This window comes from Lutra lutra, chromosome 6, assembly GCF_902655055.1.
Source record: "Lutra lutra chromosome 6, mLutLut1.2, whole genome shotgun sequence".
Lineage (NCBI taxonomy): Eukaryota > Metazoa > Chordata > Mammalia > Carnivora > Mustelidae > Lutra > Lutra lutra.
This window is the reverse complement of record NC_062283.1, coordinates 2,633,508-2,659,024: the sequence shown is the minus strand read 5'-3', so window position 1 is coordinate 2,659,024 and position 25,517 is coordinate 2,633,508. Positions and strand designations below refer to the sequence as shown.

The 25,517-nt window shown below is 44.6% G+C and overlaps 1 protein-coding gene and 1 long non-coding RNA gene across 2 annotated transcripts; one reads left to right on the top strand and one right to left on the bottom strand.

Moving 5' to 3' along the window:
• Positions 1-1,852: 1,852 nt before the first annotated feature.
• On the bottom strand, positions 1,853-20,083 carry ZNF322 (zinc finger protein 322). The gene is made up of 4 exons (XM_047732675.1): positions 19,753-20,083; positions 18,820-18,908; positions 8,833-8,907; positions 1,853-4,265 (listed from the first exon to the last, which is right to left on the bottom strand). The coding sequence occupies exon 4, from the start codon at positions 4,081-4,083 to the stop codon at positions 2,875-2,877; it is 1,209 nt and encodes a 402-aa protein (XP_047588631.1). The 5' UTR covers positions 4,084-4,265; positions 8,833-8,907; positions 18,820-18,908; positions 19,753-20,083; the 3' UTR covers positions 1,853-2,874.
• Positions 20,084-20,205: 122 nt separating this feature from the next.
• LOC125102080 (uncharacterized) lies at positions 20,206-24,946 on the top strand. Its single transcript, XR_007128016.1, has 4 exons — positions 20,206-21,440; positions 22,252-22,391; positions 23,024-23,172; positions 23,265-24,946. It is a non-coding gene; the product is annotated as an uncharacterized LOC125102080 (long non-coding RNA).
• The last annotated feature ends 571 nt before the right edge of the window (positions 24,947-25,517 follow it).

Genomic DNA, 25,517 nt, shown 5'->3' with positions numbered 1-25,517 from the left:
TGAATACAAGTGTCTCGTTTGGTCTGAAATCTTGAAAAAGTTACTCTAACTACTTACCTGAGGTAGATTTAGGTCGGCACTGTCTCAAGAGAACCTCCATCCATCCCAGAAGTTACCTTCTAGTTTTGGCTACAGGCTCCCAAGTGGTCCTCTCCAACCTCAGGTTATGCTCTATGAATAACACCAACACCTTTTTCCCCACGGTTAAAGCCCTCACACTCAGACCTGTCTCATAACCCCAACTGTTCTCCATTGGAGGGATGGTCCATCCTTAATTTACTTAAAGACTAGAGACAATTACCAGTAAGATTAGTTGAAAGAAGGGGCAAGTCACTGTCCTACCAATGATACAAACTCTGTCCCCTTCTCCAAGTTCTAATGACTAACAAGTAGCCATAAGGACTAACTTTCGTCACCACCATGCCATATACCCAATACTATTTTAAGTATTACAACCACCAAACATATACTAGTGATAGGCATGACCTGCACCAAAGAGAAACAAATACATCTTGCGTGTTTTAGCACACTGGGCAACTTTTCATGGTGTAAGAGCTATTTTATGAAAATTACTAAAACACAACAGATCAAATAAACTTCCAGCATTTGTTTTCTTAAAAAAAAAAAAAAAAAAAAAAAAAGACCAAGAAAACCCCACCCTAGAACCAGATTCCTTATTATCACTATAAGCTATATCCACTGACCCTAAGATTATCAAGCTCATCAACCAGTCGTTAGGATCAAAGCTTAGAGCCGTACACAGGCAGCAGTTGGCCACCTCCCTAAGTCTGATGCCAACACTCTCTTGAGTGCAGGGATTTGTTAAAATAAACCAGAGAACCCAGACTAGCAACAGAATATTTACTCACCAGTCTATCGCCCCAAATACTGTAGGGATCTTAAGCATTTATACTAAATGTCTTTTAATCTGAGGGAAGAAAAAACCCCTCAGAATTGTCCATCTATAATCACTGGATTAATTATAATATTTCTAGAGAATGTTACAGATAATCATTAATTATCCTGTTAAATCTGAGATAAGTGCTTATCCTTAAATGTCTGATGAACCTGCCCACTCCTTTTCCCTTCTAGCATTCAGAATCCTACATTCCAAGCCACACAGATACCTTATGTTGTGGTGACTGCAATCCTTTCCCTGGGAATAAAAAGTATTTTTTTTTCCTTGGAAAAACTGAAATAAATGAAAGGCATATCATTATGGGGCTTGATTCGCTAAAAACAGCAGGAAAATGGAGTGAAAAGAACGCCAGCTTTGGAGTCTGGGATACTCAAAATCACGAAGTTTTAGCTCCTTCATGAATGACGCATCCTTATGTGTTTTACTTTGTGCCTCCTCAGGCTTAAACCTTTCTTTTGGTTTCCCTTAATCGTTCTGCAAGGAGCTGAAGAGCATTTTATCAGTGAAAGAGACGAGTTAAAGTCATAAAAATACGGGATGCTAGCTAGCGACATCAGGACCCGACTGTTAAACTGAAATCTGTGTTTCTGAGTTTAAAAGAAATCAATCTCTAAAGCTGAAATTTCAAATGCCGGTGATCCTCTCAAAGATGTTTGAGGGAAAGGAAATTTTTGAGGGCAATGCCTTAACTCACACTAAGTAAAACGCTGAGTATTCTCTTTATGAGGTTGGCCCTCCAAAGGGGGAACTTTTGGGAAGAGTTCTGATCTAGGGGAACTACTCCCTAGCTGTTCAGTTCTTTTCACTACCAGCAAAAGGTTCCCAGGCTACTGTCAACACACTAGTCCCCATTCTAGCCAAGAATTAAAAATTGACAAAGGCCGAATCAATATAATCCTTTTCCCCCAACAGGAACACATGCCACACTTTCTATCACAAAGTTACAGTCCTTTTCTTTATTGGATTTCCAAATTTTAAAAAGTGAAAAGTAAAGCAATCATTAAGTGGTTCAGATAAAAGAAAAGCATCTTTACCTGAGTTACCCATCAGGCCTACTGTGACCTGCCCTAGCTCCTCCCAGAACAAGTTTCTGGGTATCTGAACAACAGTTTACATACCGCCTCCACTGAAAGTCACCTCTACCATATGGGTCAACTGTTACCTATTATATGTACACAGTCCACAGTTCGCAGAATTCTCCACAGAGCACGTTCTTTGGGACCCAATGAGGGAGGAGTTTCTAGCAAGGCTTTTTTCAGACTCAACGGGGTTTTTCACTAATGTGAGTTCCCCGGTGTACCATGAGAGCTGATCATTGACAGAAGTTTTTCTCACTCAGGGACCCTGTAAGGTCTTTCCTCAGATTGGGTTTCTTTGGTGCAAACCCAAGCGGCTCTCCAACTCATGTTTTTGCCACATTCAAGACAAATATACACGTTTTCACCAGTATGGCTTCTCTTAAGAGTAAGAAAGTCATAATAAGAAGCTTTTTACACACTTGCTGGGGTTTCTCCCCATTGTGGGCTTTCTGACGTCCAGTGTGACGGGCATACCATCCGAAGCTCTGTTGACACTGAGGGCATTTAAGAAGTCCTCTGGTGTGAATTCTCTTGGGATGAGGAGGGCTTGAGCACTGCTAGAAAGCTCTCCCACACTCACTGCAATTGTAAGGTTTCTTACCTGTAGGAATCCCCTTGTAGGTGATCAGATACAAGCTTGGACTAAAGGTTTTTCCAAGCCTCAGGGCATCTGTTAAGGTTTCTCACTGAAGTGACTAAGTGTTCTGCGAGGGTCACTCTCTGTGCAAACCATTTCTCGACTTCCCACAGCTGTATTCTCTGGTCCCCACCGAAGTCCGAGCTCTGAGGAAAGTCTGAGATTTGCCTAGAGCTCTTTACTGGGTCCTCTGACATGTTGTAAGTACATTTCTTAGGGTGTTCTAACTTCTGGTCTGTTCAAGACATTTGTGAGGCTTCTGACGCATGGGGAGGACTGAGCTCAAGACCCTTCTCGCCCATATTACAGAGATACGGTTTTTCACCAAGATGGATTGTCTGATGTTGAAGAAGGGCTGAGCTCTGGTGGAAGCTTTTATCACACACACTGTATTTGTAATGCAGCTCCTCGGTCTGCGTTCTCATTTTCTGCTGGGCTACAAAGTCCATGCCCAGGAGGAAGCCGCTCTCGCACGCAGACCACTGATGTGGTTTCTCTTCCATGTGAATTCTTTGATGCACAATGAGGTCTGAGCTACAGCTGAAACTTTTCTCATATTCAAGGCATTTAAAAGTGTGAGTGTGAGTTGCCTGATGCCTGATTAGGTTGGCACTCCGGGTAAAACTTCTCATACATTCCAAGCATTTATACGGCTTCTCACCTGTATGGACTCTCTGGTGTACGATAAGGTCGGATTTCTGGCCAAAGCATTTCTCACAGGCACCACACTTATAGGGCTTCTCCCCAGTATGAACTCTTTTATGAACAATGAAGGCTGAACGGTGTCGGTAACTTTTCTCACACTTATTACATTTGTAGGGCCTTTCGCCAGTATGAGTTCTCTGGTGGCTAATAAGATCTGATTTCCCACTAAAAGCTTTTTCACACTCCAGACACTTAAATGGTTTCTCCCCTGTGTGAGTTCTTCGGTGCCTTATGAGGTTTGTGCTTCGACTGAAGCATTTATCACACTCACTACACAGATACGGTTTCTCGCCCGTATGGCTTCGCTGGTGGACAAGCAGATCAGAGCTCTGACCGAAATTCTTGCCACAAATATCGCATGTATAGAATTTTTTACCTGCATGTGTTCTCTGGTGTCCCGAAAGGGCCAGATGATGCCAAAAGCTCTTCTCACATTTGCTACATTTATAAGGTTTCTCATAATTGTGGATCCTCTGGTGTGAAGTAAGATCTGAGCTTTGGACGAAGGTTTTCTCACACATATCACATCTATAAGGTTTCTCCCCAGTGTGGGATCTCTCACACATAATAAGAGCTAAGTTCTCACAGAAGTTTTGCTCACATGCAAGGCACTGGTATATCTGATCATCTATTTGAGTAATCTCATGCACATGAATAAAAATCTTTCTACCCTTCTGAGGGCATCCATGATAGATTTTCCTCTTCTGAGTTCTCTGATTATATCTCTCTTCTGAAGTGAACATTTTCTATGGCTCTCTCCTAGGGAGTTTTCCACTGGTCTTCTTGACCCATCGTGTTCTTCATAGTTGTTTTCTTGGTAAGAACTGGAAAGATACATCTGTCGTAGGCCTTTCAATCAGGAGCAGCTCATCTCTAAACATTTCCAGCATCATATACGCTGATTCCTTACTTGGTATTTCCAACCCTGTGAGACAAAGAAGTATGATTTATACTCCTGTAACTAAGAAAAGAATGCTCAAAGTTAAAATTACTGCAGGGAAGACAGAAATTCTCCATCAGACTCCATATGTGCACCACTTTTTACAGGGGTTGAAACCAATTAGTTTTCTCTTTTCTAACTTAACTGGAAACAGCCCTCTCTGCTCAGGCAGCCAGTGCTTCTCTCCTCCTGGGGAAGAGATGCGGTCATCTGAAAAAGAGTAGGAAATCAAGAAGGAGAGCGAGAGGAGAGAGATAGGAAGATCTTACAACTGAGGACCTATTTTCCACGAAGCTACTCCGGTAGATGAACTAAAGGCGTCAACAGAAATACGGAAAAGCAGGCGGATGCCGTACACTGGGCTGACTCGAGAGCGCAGCACGTGGTGTGGAGTGGGCCTTCCATTTATTAATCGCTCATAATACACCAAAGAAGGAAAAACACCGTTTTCTGTGTCCTTCATGTAAGGCTTACTCTTTTCAATGATCATTTCCATGTCTGACCCTCTCCTCACACATTCAAAGCCCTTCCCTGCATTTAAGGAGTAAAAGCTGATGATGGTGCTTCCCGCATTACTGTGGAAATTTAAGCAAACCAGAAACAACAGAGCACAACACACACGCTCAAAACAAAAACATGAACCACCACTTCTCGTGCTCCCACCACATCAACCAGCTTCTTGTGTGTCTGGTCAGGCACTCTTCCTTTCCTTCGGTCGTTCTAGATGACAGACTGCCTCTGCTCAGTCTGAGGACAAGCCTTCTGTCAGTGTCCTGGGTTCCATCCCTTTCCTCCACAATGACCCGTTCTTTTCTTCCAGATCACACTAACCAGCAAACTGGCTGTTTCCGTTCTCCCAGAGCAAGATTACAACCAACATGAAAACCGCTCTTGCCGGCCTCACCCTTGAGCTGTCACCCCACTTCTCTGTTCCTTTTACAGGAAAATTCCTCAAAAGAAATAAATCTGTTCGTTGTCTCCAACTCTTGCCTTCTAAGGTTTCCAGAACATCCTCCAACCTCACAATCGTCCTCACCACTCTGCCAAAACTGCTCCTGTTGGAAAGCCCCAAGCCCCTAAGCCACCTGCCTCCTGCTTTCCACTCGGACTCCCCTCCCTGCTCTTCTGCTGAGCACACACCACTCGCCCTGGCCTCCCTGCTGCTGCTCACACCAGCCGGCTCACCCCCACTTCAAGATCTTTGTACCTGCTGCCTCTCCTGGCTAAGGCACTGTCCCCTCTAGATTTCCAAGTTTCCCTCCCTCGCCTTCCTCAAATCTTTGTCTGGCCACCCTACTTGACGCTATAATACACCTGCATCCCAGCTGACCCAACCTACAACACTCCCGTCCTTCCCTGTTTTATTTTTTTCCATAGCATGTCAGGCCCTACAGGGCCGGGATTTTTGTTCATTTCATTTGCTGTTTCCCTAGTACCTGGCACACAGTAGATGCTCAACGCTAGAATGGAAGTCCTTATTTGGCATCTATGGACTCCTAAATAACCTAGGAAAACTGTGAAATTGCCTGCAAATGTTATTTGGTATGTGTACATTTTTTTTTTTAAAGATTTTATTTATTTATTTGACAGAGAGAAATCACAAGTAGGCAGAGAGGCAGGCAGAGAGAGAGGAGGAAGCAGGCTCCCTGCTGAGCAGAAATCCCGATGTGGGGCTCGAACCCAGGACCTGGGATCATGACCTGAACCGAAGGCAGCGGCTTAACCCACTGAGCCACCCAGGCGCCCCGGTATGTGTACATTCTTCTAGGGACAGAGTCCACTGTTCTCCAACTGTGAGTGTAGGCCTCTAGGTCTCTGTGTATTCATGTGTGAGAAAACACTATGAGAACAAACTGGACATGACCCTTTAAGTGTGATGGACCAGAACTCAAAACAAAGTAGCTATACAAACAGCATAACCAATGGCCACCTGAATTCAAAGGAAACAATGAGCCAAAAGGAACCAGAAGATGGATGACTTTCTGTTTCACCAATCTGCTGACTGGTTTTCCAATTCCCATTCAGCAATTTGTAAACTCTCCTCCATGTGAGAGGCACAGAGACAGTTGTTCCAATAAAAAAAAAAAAAAAAAGAAGTTTTTGTAAGTATCAAAAGAAATCTCAAGGCTCCAAGTGTCAACTCAACCATGTTCTCACGTTTTAGTTTTAGGGAATGAGAAAAAACTGGATGGGGTTGGAGTAGTTTGAGTCAAGGCATAGACCATCTACAAGAAATGTAATGCTAAAACCACTAAGGAGGGACAAAAGTGAGAGAAAATGAGACATACCACTGGAAGAGGAGTAAAGTCCACAGCTCTGAGAAGGGGAAGGTGAGCTAAACAAAAATGACTCACGTTTATGTTAAATACAGTAACTCTACACGCTAGATTTCAAATATTCGATCACACCACCATGATTGATAAAACTATTACAGAAATTGCATTTTGGGGTCCAAATTACAAGTTCCAGGTGACTCTTATAGTATCATACAAGAATCTCTTGCCCTCCAAGATCATTTCTCTCTGTTCATCTGATCACGGATACCCTAGGAAGTAAGTGTACACACCTGAGCTGCCAGTGAACCCCTGCTCCCCAGTGAAGCCTCTTAAACATGAGCACATTTCTGTCCTCATGATACCAGAGAGTGAACGCTTCTCTACGTATGTATCAAGATGCTGGGTCTCCAAGTTCACCTTGCTGACTCACGTCTCTAGTTCTCAGGGGTTGCCTGCAATGGCAGGCACCCACAGAGCACAAACCTCGATTACTGAGGAACCATGGGTCTCTGGACCAAGAGTCATCCAAAAACTGCTAACCAAAAAACAAAACAAAAACAAAACTGACAACTGTTAAAACAACAGATGACATACTAAGCACCAAAGTACATTCTGCGGCTGTCACAACCAGCCCCCAAAGCCTACAGTGTCATGAAGAACCCAGCAGCGCTTCGAACTCAGTGCCCTGCGTCTGCTCTCGCCTTACTCCCAGTCAAACAGGAGGTGAGCAAAGCAGCTGCCTGCAGCTGAAATCCGGACCCACTCCGCCACTCCTCTGCCCGATCTCAGTTCTGGGCAAATCCATCCTCTCCTAAACCATGGAGTTGCCCTGTAATCTTCTTGCTCGCTTGCCACAATCGAGCCATCAGCAAATTCATGGGCTCCATTCTCAAAATCAGAATGCAACCACCTCTCACGGTGTCTCCTCCTGCAACCCTGGTCCGGATCACACTCATTCTCACTTGATGATGACAAAACCTTCCTAACTGGTTGCCACCAGTTAAGGGCTGCGGGGGTGCTCCTCCAATCTGTATGCTGAAGCCTTAAGCCCCATGACCTTGGGATGTTACTGTATTTGGAAACAGGATGATTGATTATTTTTAAAAAATATTTCTTAAGGATCTCTACACCCAATGTGGGGCTCGAACTCACAACCCTGAGATCCAGAGTCACAGGTTCTACTGACTGAGCCAGCCAGGGACCTCTGAAGACAGGACCTTTATTTTTATTTTTGGAGACAGGACCTTTAAAGGGTAAAGTTGTCTAATCCAATCCAATGCCACCGGTGTCGTCATGAGATCAGGACACAGAGGTATCAGGGATGACATGCAGGGGGAAGACCACATGAGGACAGAAGGTGGCCATCTGCAAGCCAAGGAGAGATCTCAGAAGAAATCAAACCTGGCACTCTGATCTTGAACTCGCAGCCTCCAGAACTGTGAGGAAGTAAATTGGCTGTTTAGAGCGCTCAGTCTGTGGCGTTTCACCATGGCAGCCCCAGCACCACTGCCATCCTCCAGTCACCACCTTCTTTACCTCAAACCCTCCACCCTGCTGCCAGTGAACTCCAGTTAAAGTAAGAGAATAGGTTCTCCTCTGCTCCCTTAGGTGGCTTCCCTTCCTCTCCCCACCACCAGGCCCTCATGACGGCCCAAGACACAAGGGCTGCTCTGCCACCCCAACCGCTGTGCCTCTCATTCGCTTTCACTGTTCTCCCTGCTCACTGCGAGGACAGACCCACAATGGCCTTCTGGCTGTCCTCGTTCACACACTCCCCTTAGGGCCTTTGCCCGTCCTTTCTTGGGTCCCCAGCTTTCCTCCTCCAGGGAAGTGCACAGTTATCTCTTAATTCCCTCAACTATTTCTTCCAAGGTCACTTCTCAAGGATGCCTCTCCAGACCACCGGATTCAGAACTGACCTGCCCCCACGCCCCAGTGGTCCCTATCCAGCTCTTCTGCTCGGTTTCCTCCACAGCATTTACCACCTTCTGATACACGGAATAATTCGTTTTATTGCCTGAAACACGGCAAAGATGCGTATCTGTTTTGTGTGCTGCTCTTTCTTTAGTACACAGGGCAGCGCCAGGTACACAGTTGGTGCTTAATAAACCACCTGCTGACTGCACAAGTAAGTCCTTGTCATTCCACTTGTGTCCCTATGGTACAGGAAAAGGGCCGGATGCCAAAGGCACAGGAGCTGCTCGGGAGCCACTTGGTGGGGTATAGTCGAGGAGACGGAGGGTGCAGCTCCGAAGGCCAGAGGAACTGCAGCTTACCCAGAAGCTAACTGGAAGGAACGCAGCCTTGACTTCCTGGTCCTGAGAATTTGGTTTCTCAAGGAAGAGCGAGTTCTGTAAGACACAAGCATAAGAAAAGGATAAATAGTTTCACAGGAGCGGATTTAGCCCCGGGTCGTTTCCCCCAAAGATTCTGAAAATGGGTAAACTAGTTTCTTTAAAAGAGCAGTTGGGTTTTCTTATATAACCCCTTGAATTCAATTCTGAGGAGGTTGATTATAGTCTTAAACCTTCCCATAGAACTCTCCAGAAAAGGGCGAACAAAGAACCTGAACGCCATCCGCACCACCTATAGCTTCTCGGGGACCGTAACAACACGGAAGGCAGCGCCACAGCCCTAACTCTCAGGGGAGCCCGCACAGGCCGGGGTGTCCGTCTCCCCGCGGGAGCCTGGGCCGCCCTCGCCTGCAGGGCCGTCGGGGCCACAGAACGCACCTGCGCGCTCAGACCCGCGGCCCGAAAGTCGGCGCCCGCCCTTCACTGGAGGGCGCGCAGGGATCGCGTTTCTGGTTATTCAACATCTACGAAGGCCGGCCGAAGGGGACCTCTATTTCCGCATAAACAATTCGGGAGGCAGTCAACTAGGGGCGTAAAAGAGGTTCGCGCACTCAGACTTGTCCGCCCGTTCGTTCCCGCAGCAGCTTGAACCTGCCTTTTCGAGGTCGCGGAGGCTTCCGTTCCCTCAAGGCCCTTTTCTGCTACCGACGATCCGAAGCGAGAGGAGCTGCTCTGCCCCAGAGAGCGCGCGGGGACACGTGGCGGGGGCTCTCCCGCGCAGCCGCAGGGCGAAGCGGCCGTGGTTCACGGCTCTGGCGCCAGAGTCAGGCGCAGCAGACACGGGCCGTTCTCGCGCTCCCTCACAGGGCACCTGGGACACCTGCACAGAACCTAGAGGCCGGCGACTTGAGGACGCTGACAAGTAAACAGCGCGCAGGTCAAAGAAGACCAAAATTGAAAGCCCAATGCGAGCGGCGGTGAGGGGCTCCCCCCGTGCTTGCTCCGGACGGCACCCACCGGGCCGCGGGACGGTCCCAACGAGGAAGTCAGGGACACTAAAGCTTCATTCAACGGGGATTTTTTGGAAAACCTGTGAGCTTCCATGGCAATGATTTAAACCTGACTTCAGTGCATAGAAAACGGACTCAAAGATGGAAGAACAACTACCTCTGGAAGAGGGACAGGGGACACGGTCAGAGAACAGTTCGGAAGGGGGTAATGACGGCTGCAGGAGTCTGGGCTCCCGGCACAGCCTGGAAAAGCTGTGAGAACAGGAGAAACACATCACAGCACAGACCCCAGCGGGCCGGCTCTCGACGCGGGCTCTGCGGGCTACTACTGAGAGCAAGAACCTGAAAACAGGGGGGACAGAGGAGGGCTCGTGGCACACCAAACCAACCTAGAGTTTCCTGCCAGAAAGAGAAAACCCACTCTGAGTCCCAAAACGTGTTTAAAGTTCTAGGCTGAGCAGGACATCAGGAAGGACCTTAACTCACACAGCAGACTTACAGGCAGTCCTGGAGTGGCAATTCCTCAGGAAAGACAGTAAAAAGGAAGGAAGAGGAGGAACGCTTTGGACTGCACAGTGAAGGAGAAAAGGAGGATAGAGAAATTTAAGGTCCTTTAAGATGAAGGGAAAATTTTTTTTAGAAAAAAGGAAAATAAAAAAGGCACAATCCTTGTCCCCACTATCTTCAAAAACATACCATCTAGTTAAAAAAAAAGACAAAAAATCCGCAAAACTTTATCAAGGTGCCACTGAATTAGCAGTCTTATTAAACATGTTATGTTCTAATAAAAGGGACACAATCCAACTAAACACCGGGAAGAGGAGAGAGAACAAACTGAAATAATCGCATCAGCCATTCATGGCAGCAGGGGCTAAGGGATACCACTAAAAACTGAACACCAGACAACTGAAGGCTGAATAAGAAAACGGGACTAAGGCATTACAAAAGATCTATGCTCAAAGGTAGTCATGATAACAAAAATCAAACATTCTAAAAAAGTTTTTAATGAAAGAGCAATGAAAACACAAGTAGCTGAATAAACAGGACAAATAAAATAACATGATCTATTGAGATAAAACTTATCAAGTGTATCAATTACATGGGGATGGTTTTGGCTCACCTATTCAAATTTTTCTCATTTAGGCTCACAAAGCAGGACCCGACTATATGCTAAATACAAGAGACACTTAAAGATTCAGAGAGACTCAAACTAAAGGGAAGGAAAAAGGAATACAGGCAAATAGAAATAAAAGGAGGTCTTATATTCAAGATATCAGGAAGAAAAGAATTCAGCCTGAAAAACATTAAACATGATAAAGGACACTTTTTAATGTTGAAAGTCATTATCATAATATAACTTGTAACGGTTATGATTTTGAACCAAACCACACAGCACTCACCCTTACAAAGCAAAAACTACAATAGATAATGAGAAATACAGACAAAAACATTAATAATAAAACAACATACCACTCTCAGTAGAAAGACATATAAAGTAGAAGAAAAATAAGTAATGATGCAGAAAACCTAGAGAATCTAACTAGTAAATCTTATGATAGCTACTGAAACTTACACCCTAATAATAGGAAGTAAACTTTCTGCTCAAGCACACATGAATCAGTACAGAATTGTCATATATTATGTCATAGAAACAGCATTAGTAAATTCCATAAAGTGACATGAAACTAAAAATTCATTAGAGTACCAAATTAAAAAAGCTCCACCTAAATGGGGAAAATAAAACAACTCTTCAGCAAATGGGGAAATGAAACAAAATTTCTAAATATTGATAATTAAAACTATTACTGATTATAATCTATGGAATAAACTTAAAGCAGTGATCAAGGCTATTCATGGTCTTAAATAATTTTATATCAATAAAAAGAATTAAACGAGCAAACTAGATTCTCAGTTCAAGGAGCTAAGAAAAAGGTACATCGAAAGAAATTAAGGAAGGGGAGCCTGGGTGGCTCAGTGGGTTAAAGCCTCTGCCTTCGGCTCAGGTCATGATCCCAGGGTCCTGGGATTGAGCCCTGCATCTCATCGGGCTCTCTGCTCAGCAGGGAGCCTGCTTCCTCCTCTTTGTCTCTCTCTCTCTGCCTGCCTCTCTGCCTACTTGTGATCTCTGTCCGTCAAATAAATAAATAAAATCTTAAAAAAAAAAAAAAGAAATTAAGGAAGAAAATGAAAGTAAAAATGGAAATCAGTGAACTAAAGAGAAAACAACCTAATTATAAACCAAAATTCTACTTATTTGGAAAAACTTAAAGAAGTGATACACTACTAGCTAACTTAGTGAGAAAGACAAAGTACAAATTTACAAAAAAAGAAAAGGATAAATAAGTAAGACAAACAAAAAGCCCCACATACAGATTACACATCACTTTGCAGATATCTACACAAATAAATGTGATAACCTATGAACTGTGTTTTTTACCATGTAAGGGCCTACTTAATGAGAGGGAGCCATTTTGTTGCAGTGAACTTAGATTGACCCTGCCCCTCCCAGGGGAACTTACTTGCAAAGCCTAGATACAAGGGCAGGTCAGGCCAGGTGAAGACATCCAATCAGAGGGGCGCGCATATATTTACTGAGGTGAGTTTAAATCCCATTGGCCACCTGTGTGTGGGCCGGGCTCAACCACCGCTATAAAGGTTAGTTTGCGAGGTGAGGAGTAGGTGAGTGGTGATAGCCGTGGCCTTTGGCAGTGGGGCTGCGGTGAACGGTCTCTCGCCACCACCGAGCCCCAGCCTCGCCGTCCCGTCCCCTGCAGCCTTGCCGCCCTGAGCCCCGGCGCCGCCCGGAGCAGCCTTGCCGCCGCCCGGAGCAGCCTTGCCGCCCGGAACCGCAACCCCGCCGCGAGGGGCCTCGCCAGAGCGGCGTCATTCCAGGGAGCAGCCTCGTGGTCCAGCGGCCTCGTCCGGAGCGGCCTTGTCTGGGGAGCGGCCTCGTTCGCGAGCAGCCTGGTCCGGAGTGGTGGCCTCTTCTGGGCAGCAGCCTTGTCAGAGTGGCGTCATGGGAGGCAGAGTCTGTGTCACCGGGGTTGTTGTCCTTGTCATCGTCGCTGTTGTCGTCGGGAGCAGCCTCTTCCGGGGAGCGGTCTCCTCCAGAGTGGCCTCTTCTTGTCCGGGAATGACCTCGTCAGCAGCAGCCTCGTCCTGGGAGCAGCCTCATCCAGAGCGGCCTTCTTGGGAGTGGCCTTGTCGGGGTCATCGGCGTCGTCTCTTCATAAGAGATGGCCCCTACCAGTCAGTTTGATTTTTGATGCTTGGTGCGAAATAAAGCTTTGTTTGATTATCACTTTGTGTCAGTCTCGTTCCTTTGATCACAAACCCTAACATACCAGACTGTTTTTTACCAAAATCACCCCTATCCGAGACAGAAAGTTTTAAAACACTAATATACACGGAATAAACAAAAAGTTGTTAAGGAATCAGCCCACAAAAAGCACTGGATCTAGACCATTTCATAAGGGTATTCTAATAAACTTACAAAGACCAAATAAACCCAATGCTTCAAAAATGTTTTCCAGAGCACTAAAAATGAAGAAAAACTTCTAGTCTTTTGTGAAATAGTTTAACATTGACAACTAAACCTGATGAAGAGTATAAAAATGTTTATAGCCCAGTATTAGTGTGAAAAATACTAACAAAAATCTAAAAGCGCATTAAAAAAGTGACGTACTGGGGCACCTGAGTGGCTCAGTGGGTTAAAGCCTCTGCCTTCTGCTCAGGTCATGTTCTCAGAGTCCTGGGATCGAGCCCCACATCGGGCTCTCTGCTCAGCGGGGAGCCTATTTCCCTTCCTCTCTCTCTGCCTGCCTCTCTGCCTACTTGTGATCTCTGTCTGTGAAATAAATAAATAAAATCTTAAAAAAAAAAAAAAAAGTGACGTACCATGACAAAGTAGGAGTTATTTACAGAATGCAAGATCTGTTCAATATCAGACAATCCATTAATATAAGATCACATATTAAGATTGGCTATTTGACAAAAAAACATTTTATGTGTAAAAAGAAAAGAACAAAGTCAAAAGTCAATGGACAAACAGAAAAATTTGTAACATATATTTGAGATAAATAATATATCTACTATATAAAGAGCTCTTAAAAATGGAGAGAAAACACCAAAAACCCGAGGAAAATAGGCAAAAGACAATACACAAAGATTAAAAAATGTTCCTTAAGCATATAAAAAGATGTCCAATCTCACTCATATTTAGAGAAATTCAAATTAAAAGTATATGAAGTAACTAGGAAGAGAGGAACTTCATCAACTTGATAAAAGAATACAAGAAAACTACAGCAAATATTATACTTAGTGGTGAGTAACTAGAAGCTTCCTAGCTAAGATGAGGAACAAGGTAAGCATATCCCTTTCTACCACTCCTTTTTGATGTCATACTGGAAGTCTTAGATAACACCATTAAGAAAAGAGGAGGAAATGAAAACTACAAAGACTGGAGGAAAAAATAAAGAACTGTCTTTGCTTACAGATCACATGGATTGTCAGTGTAGAAAATACAAAATTATCAACCAAAAAAAAGGGAACTAATAAACCAGTTATAGCAAGCATGTAGGATACAAGGTTAATATATAAATGGCAATCATTTTCTTCTGTACCAGCAATAAAGGATTGGAATTTCAAGCTAAAAACACAATACTATTAGCACTTCTGCAAAATGAAAGTGAAATACTTACATATAAATCTAACAAGATCTACATGAAAAAAACAAAGAACTCTGATGAAAGAAATAAAAAAGAACTAAATAAATGAACAGTCTATGTTCATAGATAGGCAGACTCTATATTGTCAAGATGACAACTCCTCCTACCTTGAATCTATTGACCAAACTCAATTCCAATCAAAACTCCCGTAGGATATTTTACTGATATTAACACACTGACTCTAAAGTTTGTATGGAGAGCAAAGGACCCAGAATAGCCAGCACAATATTGAAAGAGAACAAAACTGGGAGGACTGACATTACTCAACTTTAAGACTTACTACAATGCTACAGTAACCCAGTGTGGTAGTAAAAGAATAAACAAGTAAGTAGAACAGAGTCCACAAATAGACTCATATAAATACAGCCAACTGATCTTTTGACAAAGGAGCAAAGGCAATACAATGCAGAAAGAGTCTTTTCAACAAATGGTACTGGAACAACTGGATATACACATGCAAAAATATAAAATAAACAAAGACTTTATATCTTTCACAAAAATTAACTCAATATGGACCACAGATTTAAGTATAAAACACAAAACTATAAAACTCCTACAAGATAACATGGGGGGAAAATAAAGACAATGATGACTTCTTAGATATAAAGCCAAAGGCAGGCATGGTCTATAAAAGAAGTAACAATCTGGATTTTATTAAAGTTAAAAACTTCTGGGGTCCTAGGATCAAGCCCTGGGTTGGGCTCCCAGCTTAGCAGGGAGTCTGCTTCTTCCTCTCCCTCTGCCCTTCCCCCCCAATTTGTGAGCAAGCTCTCTCTCAAATAAATACATACAATCTTAAAAAAAAAATTGACCAGGGCGCCTGGGTGGCTCAGTGGGTTAAGCCACTGCCTTCGGCTCAGGTCATGATCTCAGGGTCCTGGGATCGAGTCCCGCATCGGGCTCTCTGCTCAGCAGGGAGCCTGCTTCCCTTCCTCTCTCTCTGCCTGCCTCTCTGCCTACTTGTGATCTCTCTCCCTCAAATAAATGAATAAAATCTTAAAAAAAAAAAAAATTGACCAAAATCCTATATACTGACAATACTAAATTCTAATAAGGATATGAAGCAGTGGGAATGCTTATTCATAGCTGGTGGGAATGCAAAATGGTACAGCCACCTTGGAAAGCAGTTTGGTGGTTTCTCACAAAATTAAACTTACTCTTACCATATAATCTAGCAGCTGTGCTCCTTGTACTTACCCAAAGGAGCTGAAAATGTATGTCCAGGGGTGCCTGGATAGCTCAGTCGTTAAGCATCTGCTTTCAGCTCAGGTCACGATCCCAGGGTTCTGGGATCGAGCCCCACATCGGGCTCCCAGCTCCACGGGAAGCCTGCTTCTCCCTCTCCCACTCCCCCTGCTTGCATTCCCTCTCTCTCTGTCTCTCTCTGTCAAATAAACAAATAAAATCTTAAAATAAAAAAAAAAAAGAAATATATGTCCGCACAAAAACCTGCACAAGGATGTTTATAGCAGCTCTATTCATAATTGCCAAGACTTGAAAGCAACTAACATGGCCTTCAGTCAATGAAAGGATAAACAAACTGTGCTACATCCAGGCAGTAGAATCTTGCTCAATGCTGCTAAAATGGACATGTGCTATCTAGCCATGGAAAGACATGGAGAAACTTCATAGCATTTTAGTAAGTGAAAGAAAACAGTCTGAAAAGGCCACAAACTGTCCAATTCCAAGTACATAACATTCTAGAAGAGGCAACTATGGAATCAGTGAGAAAGATCAGTGGTTGTCAGGGGCTGGGGGGAGAAGGATGAATAATGAAGTACAGAGGGTTTTCAGAGCAGTGAGACTGCCCTGTATGACATGATAAATGGTGATATACATCATTATACATTTGTCAAAACCCACAGAATGTAAAAAACAAAGAATGAACACTAAAGTAAATCATGGCTTTCGGGTGGCAATGATATCTCAATGTAGATTCACCAACTGTAATAAACATAGCACTCTGGGCTGAGATGTTGATAGCTGGGGAGGCTGGGGTGGGTGGGTGGGGGGTGGCAGAGCACACACAGCAACACTATGTACTCTCTACTCAATTTTGCTGTGAACCTAAAAATACTCTAAATAACAGTCTATTTTTAAAAATGAAATAGTTGAAAAGGGCACGTGAAATACTGTTTCTCACCTATCAAGTTGGCATACGTTGAAAAGTATGACAACACATTTTTGTTGTCAAAACCGTGGGGAAACAGACACTATCATATGTTGCTAGAGGAAAAGCCAATTAGTACAACTCTCCGGAGGGGAATCTGACATCTAATAAAACTAGATATGCATTTATATCTGACTCAGAATCCCACTTCTAGAAATTTACTGTGAAGATACACCTCCAACAATGTAAAAATTTAAAGTATAAAGTTATTCATTGTAGCAATGTTATACTTTAAAAATATTTAAAACTTAAATGCGTGCCCATATGTAAGAAAGTGGTTGGACAGACTTGGTATACGCACATATAATGGAGAACTATGAAGCTGTTAAAGAATGAAGAAAACTTTTATGAATTGATGTGGAGTGATTTTCAGGACATATTACAAATTTTTTAAAACAATGGTATAAAAAGTATCTACATTTTGTGTAAGAATGAAGTAGAAATAAAAAACTACACATGTATCTGTGGGAGCTTGCATGGCATGTTTCAGCTCAGGTCATGATGTCAGGGTCATGAGACCAAGGCCCGTATCTGGCTTCATGTTGAGTGTGGAGTCTGCTTGGGGTTCTCTCTCTCTCTCTTTCTCTCCTTCTGCCCCTCCCCCTGAGTGCTCTCTCTAAAAAGGTGAAAGAAACTGAATGAATGTCATTATCATCATAAAGTAGGTGAAATGGGAATAAAAGGACAGGAAATGGGAATAGAAGGACAGGAAAATAGGTGGAGGGAGGGAGTCACCCCTCTAGGACTATACATTTTTGTAACACACACATTTTTGCTTTTAGAACTGTTACAGTTCACATATTCAATAAGTAAATAGACACGATACGAGAGAGAAATGTTAAAAAGCAATACAAACAAAAACAAGTCTGTTTCAAATGAATAACACCCAGAAGGGGAAAAAAACCAACAAACTCAAATAGTACTTAATTACAGTATTAGGACTATAAAAACTCAAGCTAAAGATAAAAAGAACTATGAACGATCACTGAATTCTCATTAGAAGCAGCGGTGGTAAAGATAAACTACTTAATGTATACCCTAGGACTACACAAGTAAGTAAATATACTATGGGTAAAATGGCACACAGATTCCTCACTGTCGGAGAAGGGAGTTATAAACATAGAAAAGGGAATGGCAAGAATGAACTCTGTAGTGTTTAACTGGAATTAGAAGTATCCATATGAGGCCAAGGTTTTACAGTATATATAGAAAAAACAGAAATGCATGTATGTGTCAAAGTGTGTTTTTATTTTTCTAGTAAGGTCTGCTGAAAGGTCTTAAGAAGAATGAAATCCTAGTAGTAACGAGCATACCACACACTCAGGTCTTGGTCTCTAAACACTACTCTCCACTGAAAGTTATCAGGGCTCCTAGGAGAACTGGCTGATTCCAGGGTTTAGAAAGTACAATATGATCCCAGAACATTTTGTTGTGCCAGAGGATAACAAGTGCTCAAAAAGGAGGGACAACGTGCCAAAAGGACCCAGAAGCCAGGCGGAAGGGGCTGATACATTACAAATCTGGAACAAACAGAGTATCAAGATAAATAGTAACTGTAATAAGTTAATAACACAATAAGAATCCTATTACTGTGTCAGACCTGAGGTGAGGCATTACCTCATTTACCTTTCATTGACTGCATGGATTACCTCCTTGAGTCTTCCCAAGAACTCTGTAAGATAGTATTAATACCAATATTTGCACTAACAGAAAACCTGATGCTTACGGCAATTAAATAATTACCCAAGAACTAGCAGCTAGTAAGTAGCACAGCCACAATTTAAATTTCAATTTTCTAACTACGGAGCCTAAGCAGTGGGCATACTGCCTTTTTCTGGATGCAAATCATCAAGAAGCAATTATTACAAGCCTATTGTGACGACGTATGTTGGAAAGGAGTAGAAAATACACTCACACTGGTAGAATAGGATCCAGTTTAATCACTCTGCTATCTCAATAGGTAAGAAAGTATCATTTTATCTTCTCCCACCAGTACTCCCTCCGCCCACCTGCTCCAAAATCCACATTTATATAGAAACATACAGCCTGGTATGCCACTTACCATAACAATGAAGACTCAAGACTGTCTTCCTTTTGGCTTCAAAAGGTCTCAAGTCCAGGAGTATTCATAACACTCAATTCTTCCCTTTCCTAGAGGAAAAATCAATAATGTCGAAATTTATAATTTTTTTCTGAAATTTTTATTTTTTCTGGAGCTGGACGTCTAAATATTGGTCCCATTTACTCTCCAGTCTGGTTGGCATCCTTCAAGCACATCTTCCCTCTTCCCACATTTGCTTACGTTCTGTTTCTCCTGCAAGAACTAGCAGCTACCGGGAGCCATCACTTCCTTCCCAACCAGCACTAGACAAAACATCAAGAATCCTGAATAATGATTAACTTGAACTTCTTAAAAAAGCCCTGAGTCCTGTTTTACTTGTTTAGACTTTTCTTTCTGCTAATTGCTTTTTGTTTGCATTATCGCAACTTCTAAGGTCAAGGACCCATTCTTCTACCACTATACACCCCAAGACGGAGTTGATAAGCGCATATAGTACAATATTATATATAATGCAGTTTTCTAAACCAGTTATGAATTAACAATCTTCTGTATATAGATTTGAGTACGACAAAACTAATCTCTGTCTTAAAGATGGGGGGGGGACTTCATTCAATGTCCTTGGGTTTTCCCCATTATGAGAGATATGGATCGCTTAGAAAAGTGCCGGGTAATGTTCACTATTATTCTCTCCGAGAACAGCTGTACTGAGCTGCTCTTCTTTCAACTTTTCATTGACTGCCTCCCGGTGCGCGCCGTCAGGGGGTCCCGGACCCCGCTCGGCGGCGAGCGGCAGGGGCTTCTGTGTCCTAGCGCAGGCCGAGGGGCCGGAGAGGGCGAGGGGGGTGTTGGTTCTGGTCCCGCCGCGCCCCTCCTCCTTCCCCTCCCCCGGGCCCCGCGGCCGCGCCCCTCCCAGGCCCCGCGGGCCGCGCTTACCCCGGCGGCCGCCGGCACCGCCCCTCCGCCTGGAACCGCACTTCCGGTTAGTCTCGGGACACTCGGGTTTGGGTTTTCCGGCGGCCGCAGGCTTCGCGGCGGTGGACCTCAGGGCCCACCTTCGGGAAAAAAAGGAAAGCAAACCTGGGGGGCCGACGAGAGCCAGGAGCTCTCCCTTTGCGCGGCTCGGGAGGGGAGTTGGGGCCAGGCCGCCCAGTGAGCGCTTTAAGGGCCGACAAGGCCGGCTGCGCGAGCCCTTTCAGCCAGGCTGGGAAGCGGCCGGCGCAGCCCCGCCTCTGTGAGTCACATGACCACCCCTGCTTCGCAGGCTGGGGCGCCCCGCCCCCGGCCTCTGGGCCAATGGAAGCTGAGCCCCTGTGACGGGGCGGGGCCCTGGGGCGCCTGCGCTGCTGGCCTTCGGCGTTGCGGGGCGGGGCGGGGCGGGACGGGACGGAGCGGGTAGGGGGCGAGGAAGTCCGCGGAGTCCTGGGCTGAGGGGTGGACTCCACTGGCACTTGGTCTAAGAAGAAACAACGTTGTTTATATGACAGTGTCTGACTTCTCTGCTTTTTCCTCAAAGCAGTTAAAGGAGGACGAGAGCCAGAAGTCGCGTCACGAAGACGAGTGCCGACCCTGAGAGAAACACCCCGAAGGATCCGGGGCAAGTGGAGGATCCCGAAGCGCAGCGGAAGCGCTCGGTCACGATGTGGTCCGCGAGACTGATGAGATGCTTTACCCGGGGTAGTGGTGGCCGTGTGTAGGTGGAGGCAGCTGCCGCGGAGGCTACGACTGCCGTGACACCGCGAGGGTCCCCAGTCCCGATTCTGGGCGGGAATCCACGAAGAGTAATCACTGTTTGGGTTGGAGCAGAAATGGAATTCCTTTCAGAGTCAAGTATCTGTGAGATCTGTTTTCCCTGCTCAGTTGTTCAGTGAACAAAAGTTTGTAAAAAAGCCTTCAGACAGCGAAGAGGAAGCATGAATACTAAGAAAGTAAAGGACCAAAGCCTCGGAAATGCAGCCAGGGACTTCGATTGTGAGCCAAGTACTGGGGATGGGAGCCGTGAGAACATGATCAGGGTTTCACCAGTCACGCCTTCATGGTTAGCCAATCATGTTTCTAATTATGGAATTCTCCAGGGGAGCTGCAGTTTATTTTAGATTCATATATTTTTAAAAGATATTTATTTAGCGTGCAAGAAGGGAAAGGGGCAGAGGGAGACAGTCTCAAGCAGTCTCTCACTGAGAGGGAGCCCAACATGGGGGGGGGGGGTAAGGGGTGTTTGATCTAAGGACCCTGAGATCATGACCTGAGAGGAAATCAGTAGTGGGTCTCTTAACGTTCTGAGCCACCCAGGCGCCCCACAGTTTCATATTTGTTTTTTAACGAAAGCGAAGTAAAGCCAAAGCACTCTATTCAGAGTCGTCTTAATATTTGAAATAATAACTTTTAAATTGTATATGTGGTATGTTCCAGACCCTGTTCTAAACACTTTACGTATGTTATCTCATTACCTTGTAAGACAAATTCTGATATGTATTATGTTTAAGGAGGGAACTGGTGTATACAGAGATTAAATGACTTGCCCAAGATCACCCATTTACTAACTGGTGAAGCTCAAAGATGAACAGTCTGATACCAGAACCTGTGCTTGCAACCAATATACTTGTATGGCTACCTCAGTAATGGTGAGTGTATTGTGGGAAAGTACTGGGATAAGAGTCAAGTGTATGGTTCTGATCCCTGCACAGTATGTAGGAAGGTCTCAGTAGGTAGTGAAATCTTCAGCCCTTTCTTTCAAGAGACATTGCCCAGACAGAGTGCTCATTTTATTTATTGCTTCATTCACTCAACAAATATTTATGGAGCACTGCCAGTTCGTGAGAATCCATATTGGATATTAGGAATTTAAAGATAGGTAAGACTCAGACTCATTCCTCTAATGGCTCACACCCTAGCATGGAGACAGCAGGTGCCATGAGTGGCATCATAGAGGTAGAAGTTACATATTATAGTCTGGGAGCATAGAGAAGGAGTGCATAACTAAGAATTCATTTGGGAAAAGTTCAGAAAACACTCTGGAGGTGATGGAATATGAGATGAAGCTTAAAAGAATAGATGCAATGAATTGAAGATGGGACTGGAATGGAAGATGGGAAAAAAGAGATACTTGGATGTGATTTCAATTAATGGACCTTGTAGGAAATGGAAGCCATTCATAAGATAGCTGAATTATCTCCAGACTTAAAATTATTTAGAAAGTTTTAATTTTTATTATGTATTTATTCAGAAGATGAGTTTATTTTAAAATATAGAGAGAAACAAAACAGGAAACATGGAGACAAGGATAAAGAATAAGAAGGAGCAGCCAGCAAATTATGAGGAAAATGAACAAACAAAAATGGGCCAGGACAACCAAGGGAGGAGAGTTTCAAGTAAAAGGTTGATGATAGCAGTGTCATATATTATAGAGGTCAGTTGGGAATTTCTATGTTCTAGGCATGTTATAAGCTCCTTATATGTACTAACTCAATCATCCAAGAACCCTTTGCTGTTTAATCCTCACAACAACCCCATCTTACGGATGAGGGAAATGAAGTAGAAGGAAGTGAAGTGTTTTGTGCAAGATCACGCTGCTGGTAAGTGGCAGAATGGGGATTTAAACCCTGGCAGTCTGACTTTCTGAGTCTGTGCTTGTTACCACCATCTTATACTCCCTCTCTGAAGAGGATCTGTGGAGTTTAGGAATCAAGTTTTTCATCTTTAATAGGGGCAGTTTCTGTGGAGTGTGATGGAAAGGGAAGAAGGGGACACAAGCTGTATTCTTTCCAGAATCTTGGCTATAAGAATGAACAATGGAAGGCCCTCTATACTGTAGAACATAGGATGTCTAGAGAGAATAGGTCCTACAGCTTCAGGGTGAAAGAGAGTTGAATATGTTGCTAAAGGAAAAATACCAATAGAGAGGTTGAAGATTCAGGAAAGGGTTATCTGAGGCCACTCAGGAGATAGGGGAGGCTGCGTTCTCAGATACTAAGGGGAATCGATCCTTTAACCAGAGAAGGAATCTGAGATCAGAGGAATGAAAATACATCTGCATTGCTTGGGTCTTGTTCAGAAACCCTTTTAAGATTTGGAGGAAGGAATTCCAACTAGCCACAGGGACTGTATTCATCAGGCTTTCAGTTTGTTCTATTAGTCACTCACCAAAATCCTGATTCAGCGGGGTTATATTCTCACAAATGTATTTTCTCTTTGATCTACTCCAAAGGAAACAACCAACAGTATATTTTAAAAAATCACGGAGTTGATGGACCAACAGTTCCAAGAGTACAGCATTGCTGTTCTTTATCTCTTGATTTCCTAGAGCAGCTCAGATCTTCTCACTGAAATACACCCAAGCAAGAGGAAAATGAACAAGTGTGTCAAATTTGAGGTTCTCATTTTATCTTTTTGTTGTTGTTAAGCCACAGTCATTGCTTCACTGTTCAAAATATTTATTTTCCTAACAGGTCACACACAAGTTGGGAAGAGAAAGACGGCTGTCAATTAGCCTACATCCAAATCTGAGCTGAGGAGGAACAAAGAGCTACCTGAAGAAATGAGTATCTGGAACGAACCACAGAGGTGAAGATGGCCACTGGCCAATGGAACCAGCTGCCTGGGTCCACATTCACAAGCCCCCTTCATGGGCACCACTGAGGTGCAGCAAGGACAGCAGAGCTGCTGGGCCCAGTCATTACAATTTCAGGAAAGGAGAAGGAGCTCACTCTTCAGACATGGTCTTCATGCTTCTGTGCTCCTTCGTGGCCTTCTCCCAGTTCATGTGGTTGAATCCCTCAGTGACCACACTCCACACAGTGTCCTCCTCCAGGCGGTGTGGGGTGATTCCAGAGCCTCCAGGGTGGGAGCGGGGCATGTAAGAGCTTTGAAGGACACCACTCTTAACAGAAGTGTGATGAGAGAAAAACTCTCTGAAGACCTCATACACATGGGAAGCCGTTTTATTTTTTTTAAAAGATTTTGTTTACTTATTTGACAGAGAGAGAGAGATAGAGAGATCACAAGTAGGCAGAGAGAGCAGGGGAAGCAGGCTCCCTGCTGAGTAGAGAACCCGACATGGGGCTCGATCCCAGGAAGCTGAAATCATGAACTGACCTGAAAGCAGAGGCTTAACCCACTGAGCCACCCAGGTACCCTGGGAAGCTGTTTTAAATTTCTTTCTAAGGTAGCATGACTGGGCAGAAACTTGTTGAAACCAAGGGCCTAATGTGTGCACCCCCTCCACACCTACATTGTACATCTGCTTTGTAAATGAGTAGCCGAAGGGAAAACCAGCTTGTCCTTGAGGTACCCATGGATGCTCCTACTCCTGGCATTCCTTTGTGTTTAAACTCATTCCTGCCTGTATGCCAATCTAGAATCTTTGAGCTCTTGACCTGTAAAACCTGTTCCTTCTCTAGGACATTTTCTTCCCTGTGGCGAGTGTTTCCCCGGCAGGCAGCCTAAGCTGGGCTCAAATAAAACTTGCTTTTAGGGATTCTGACAGGTCTGTTCATTTGGCTGGACAGGGGTGCTGGCCTCCGTGCACGCTGAATGTGTGTGTGCTGATGCCCTTGGCTCCCTTCAGGCTTGGGAGGCCTGAGCAAGGAAGTGTCTGTTCTGCTGCTTCCTGTAGACACTGTGGTTGCAACCAGAGAGGAGCAAGTTGGCTGAGTCCCAAACGTGGTGGATGCCTCCCGCTTGGCTCACTGGGTGCTGGTTTCCCATGGTGTCCAGCAGCAGCTTGGTGGCACACTGACGGCTCCTGTAAAGTCTCCTACTGGTCACCAGGGGAGGAGAGCAGCTGTGCGGGGCCACCTCTTGGGCCCAGTGACCGCTGGCCCCACTGCTACTTGTTCCTTGTTCTGGGGGTGCCTCGCTGACCCCAGCTTCTCTGCCCCTGCCACCGGCTGGCCCGTGGAGTGCTGTCTGTGGCCGGTGTGCAGGCCCTGAGGCCACGGCTGCTTCTGCCCATGTGGCTTGGTGGCCCTGCTGCTCTTCACTAGCAACATTAACTTAGCAGCCTTATTTTATCTTTAAAAGTCATGTGCTTTGCACTCCATAATCTAGCTGGGCACTGGCAATAGAAAATAAGATTCGTTCCTTAACCTTTAGAAATCATAGTTAAAAATGAAATCGATATATGCCGAGTTCAGAGGGGGCAACTCTATGGGGCAAATTGCCAGTCTCCTTGTCATATCCAAGGCAAGTGACACCAGTCACTTGTGACTTTCTTTTCCACGTGACAAAATGTTAGGCTCGGGTTCCTCCTCAGTGGCATACCTATGGCCTGTTAATCAGAATGGGCTTTGATTTGGTAAATCTCTGTGCATAAGAGACTAGTTTAATTTGGTAAGATGTATTAGAGGAAAGATCTGTGTGAAGTGCAGTAAGAACACTGGAGGAAGTGGGTGTTTCTGCTTGGGGGGATCAGAGGAAACTTTACTAAAGGAGGAGGTAGGCAGTCCGTGGTTGTGGTGATGGCCTTGCTCCGCAAAGTCTGCAGGGACCTGCGTTCCTTCCTGTTCATAGACCCTCATCTCTTATCTGGTGGGTAGATTTCTAATCATCACCTTCAGGTTTCAGACAGAAAGATGGAGGAAGAGACAAGAAAAGGCAAAGGGCACGTGCCAACTCTTATTAAAGGAAGTCTCCAAAAAGCCACAGGCCAGGCAGCCCACCTGCATCTCAGTGGGTAGACCTTAATCTCATAGCCACACCTA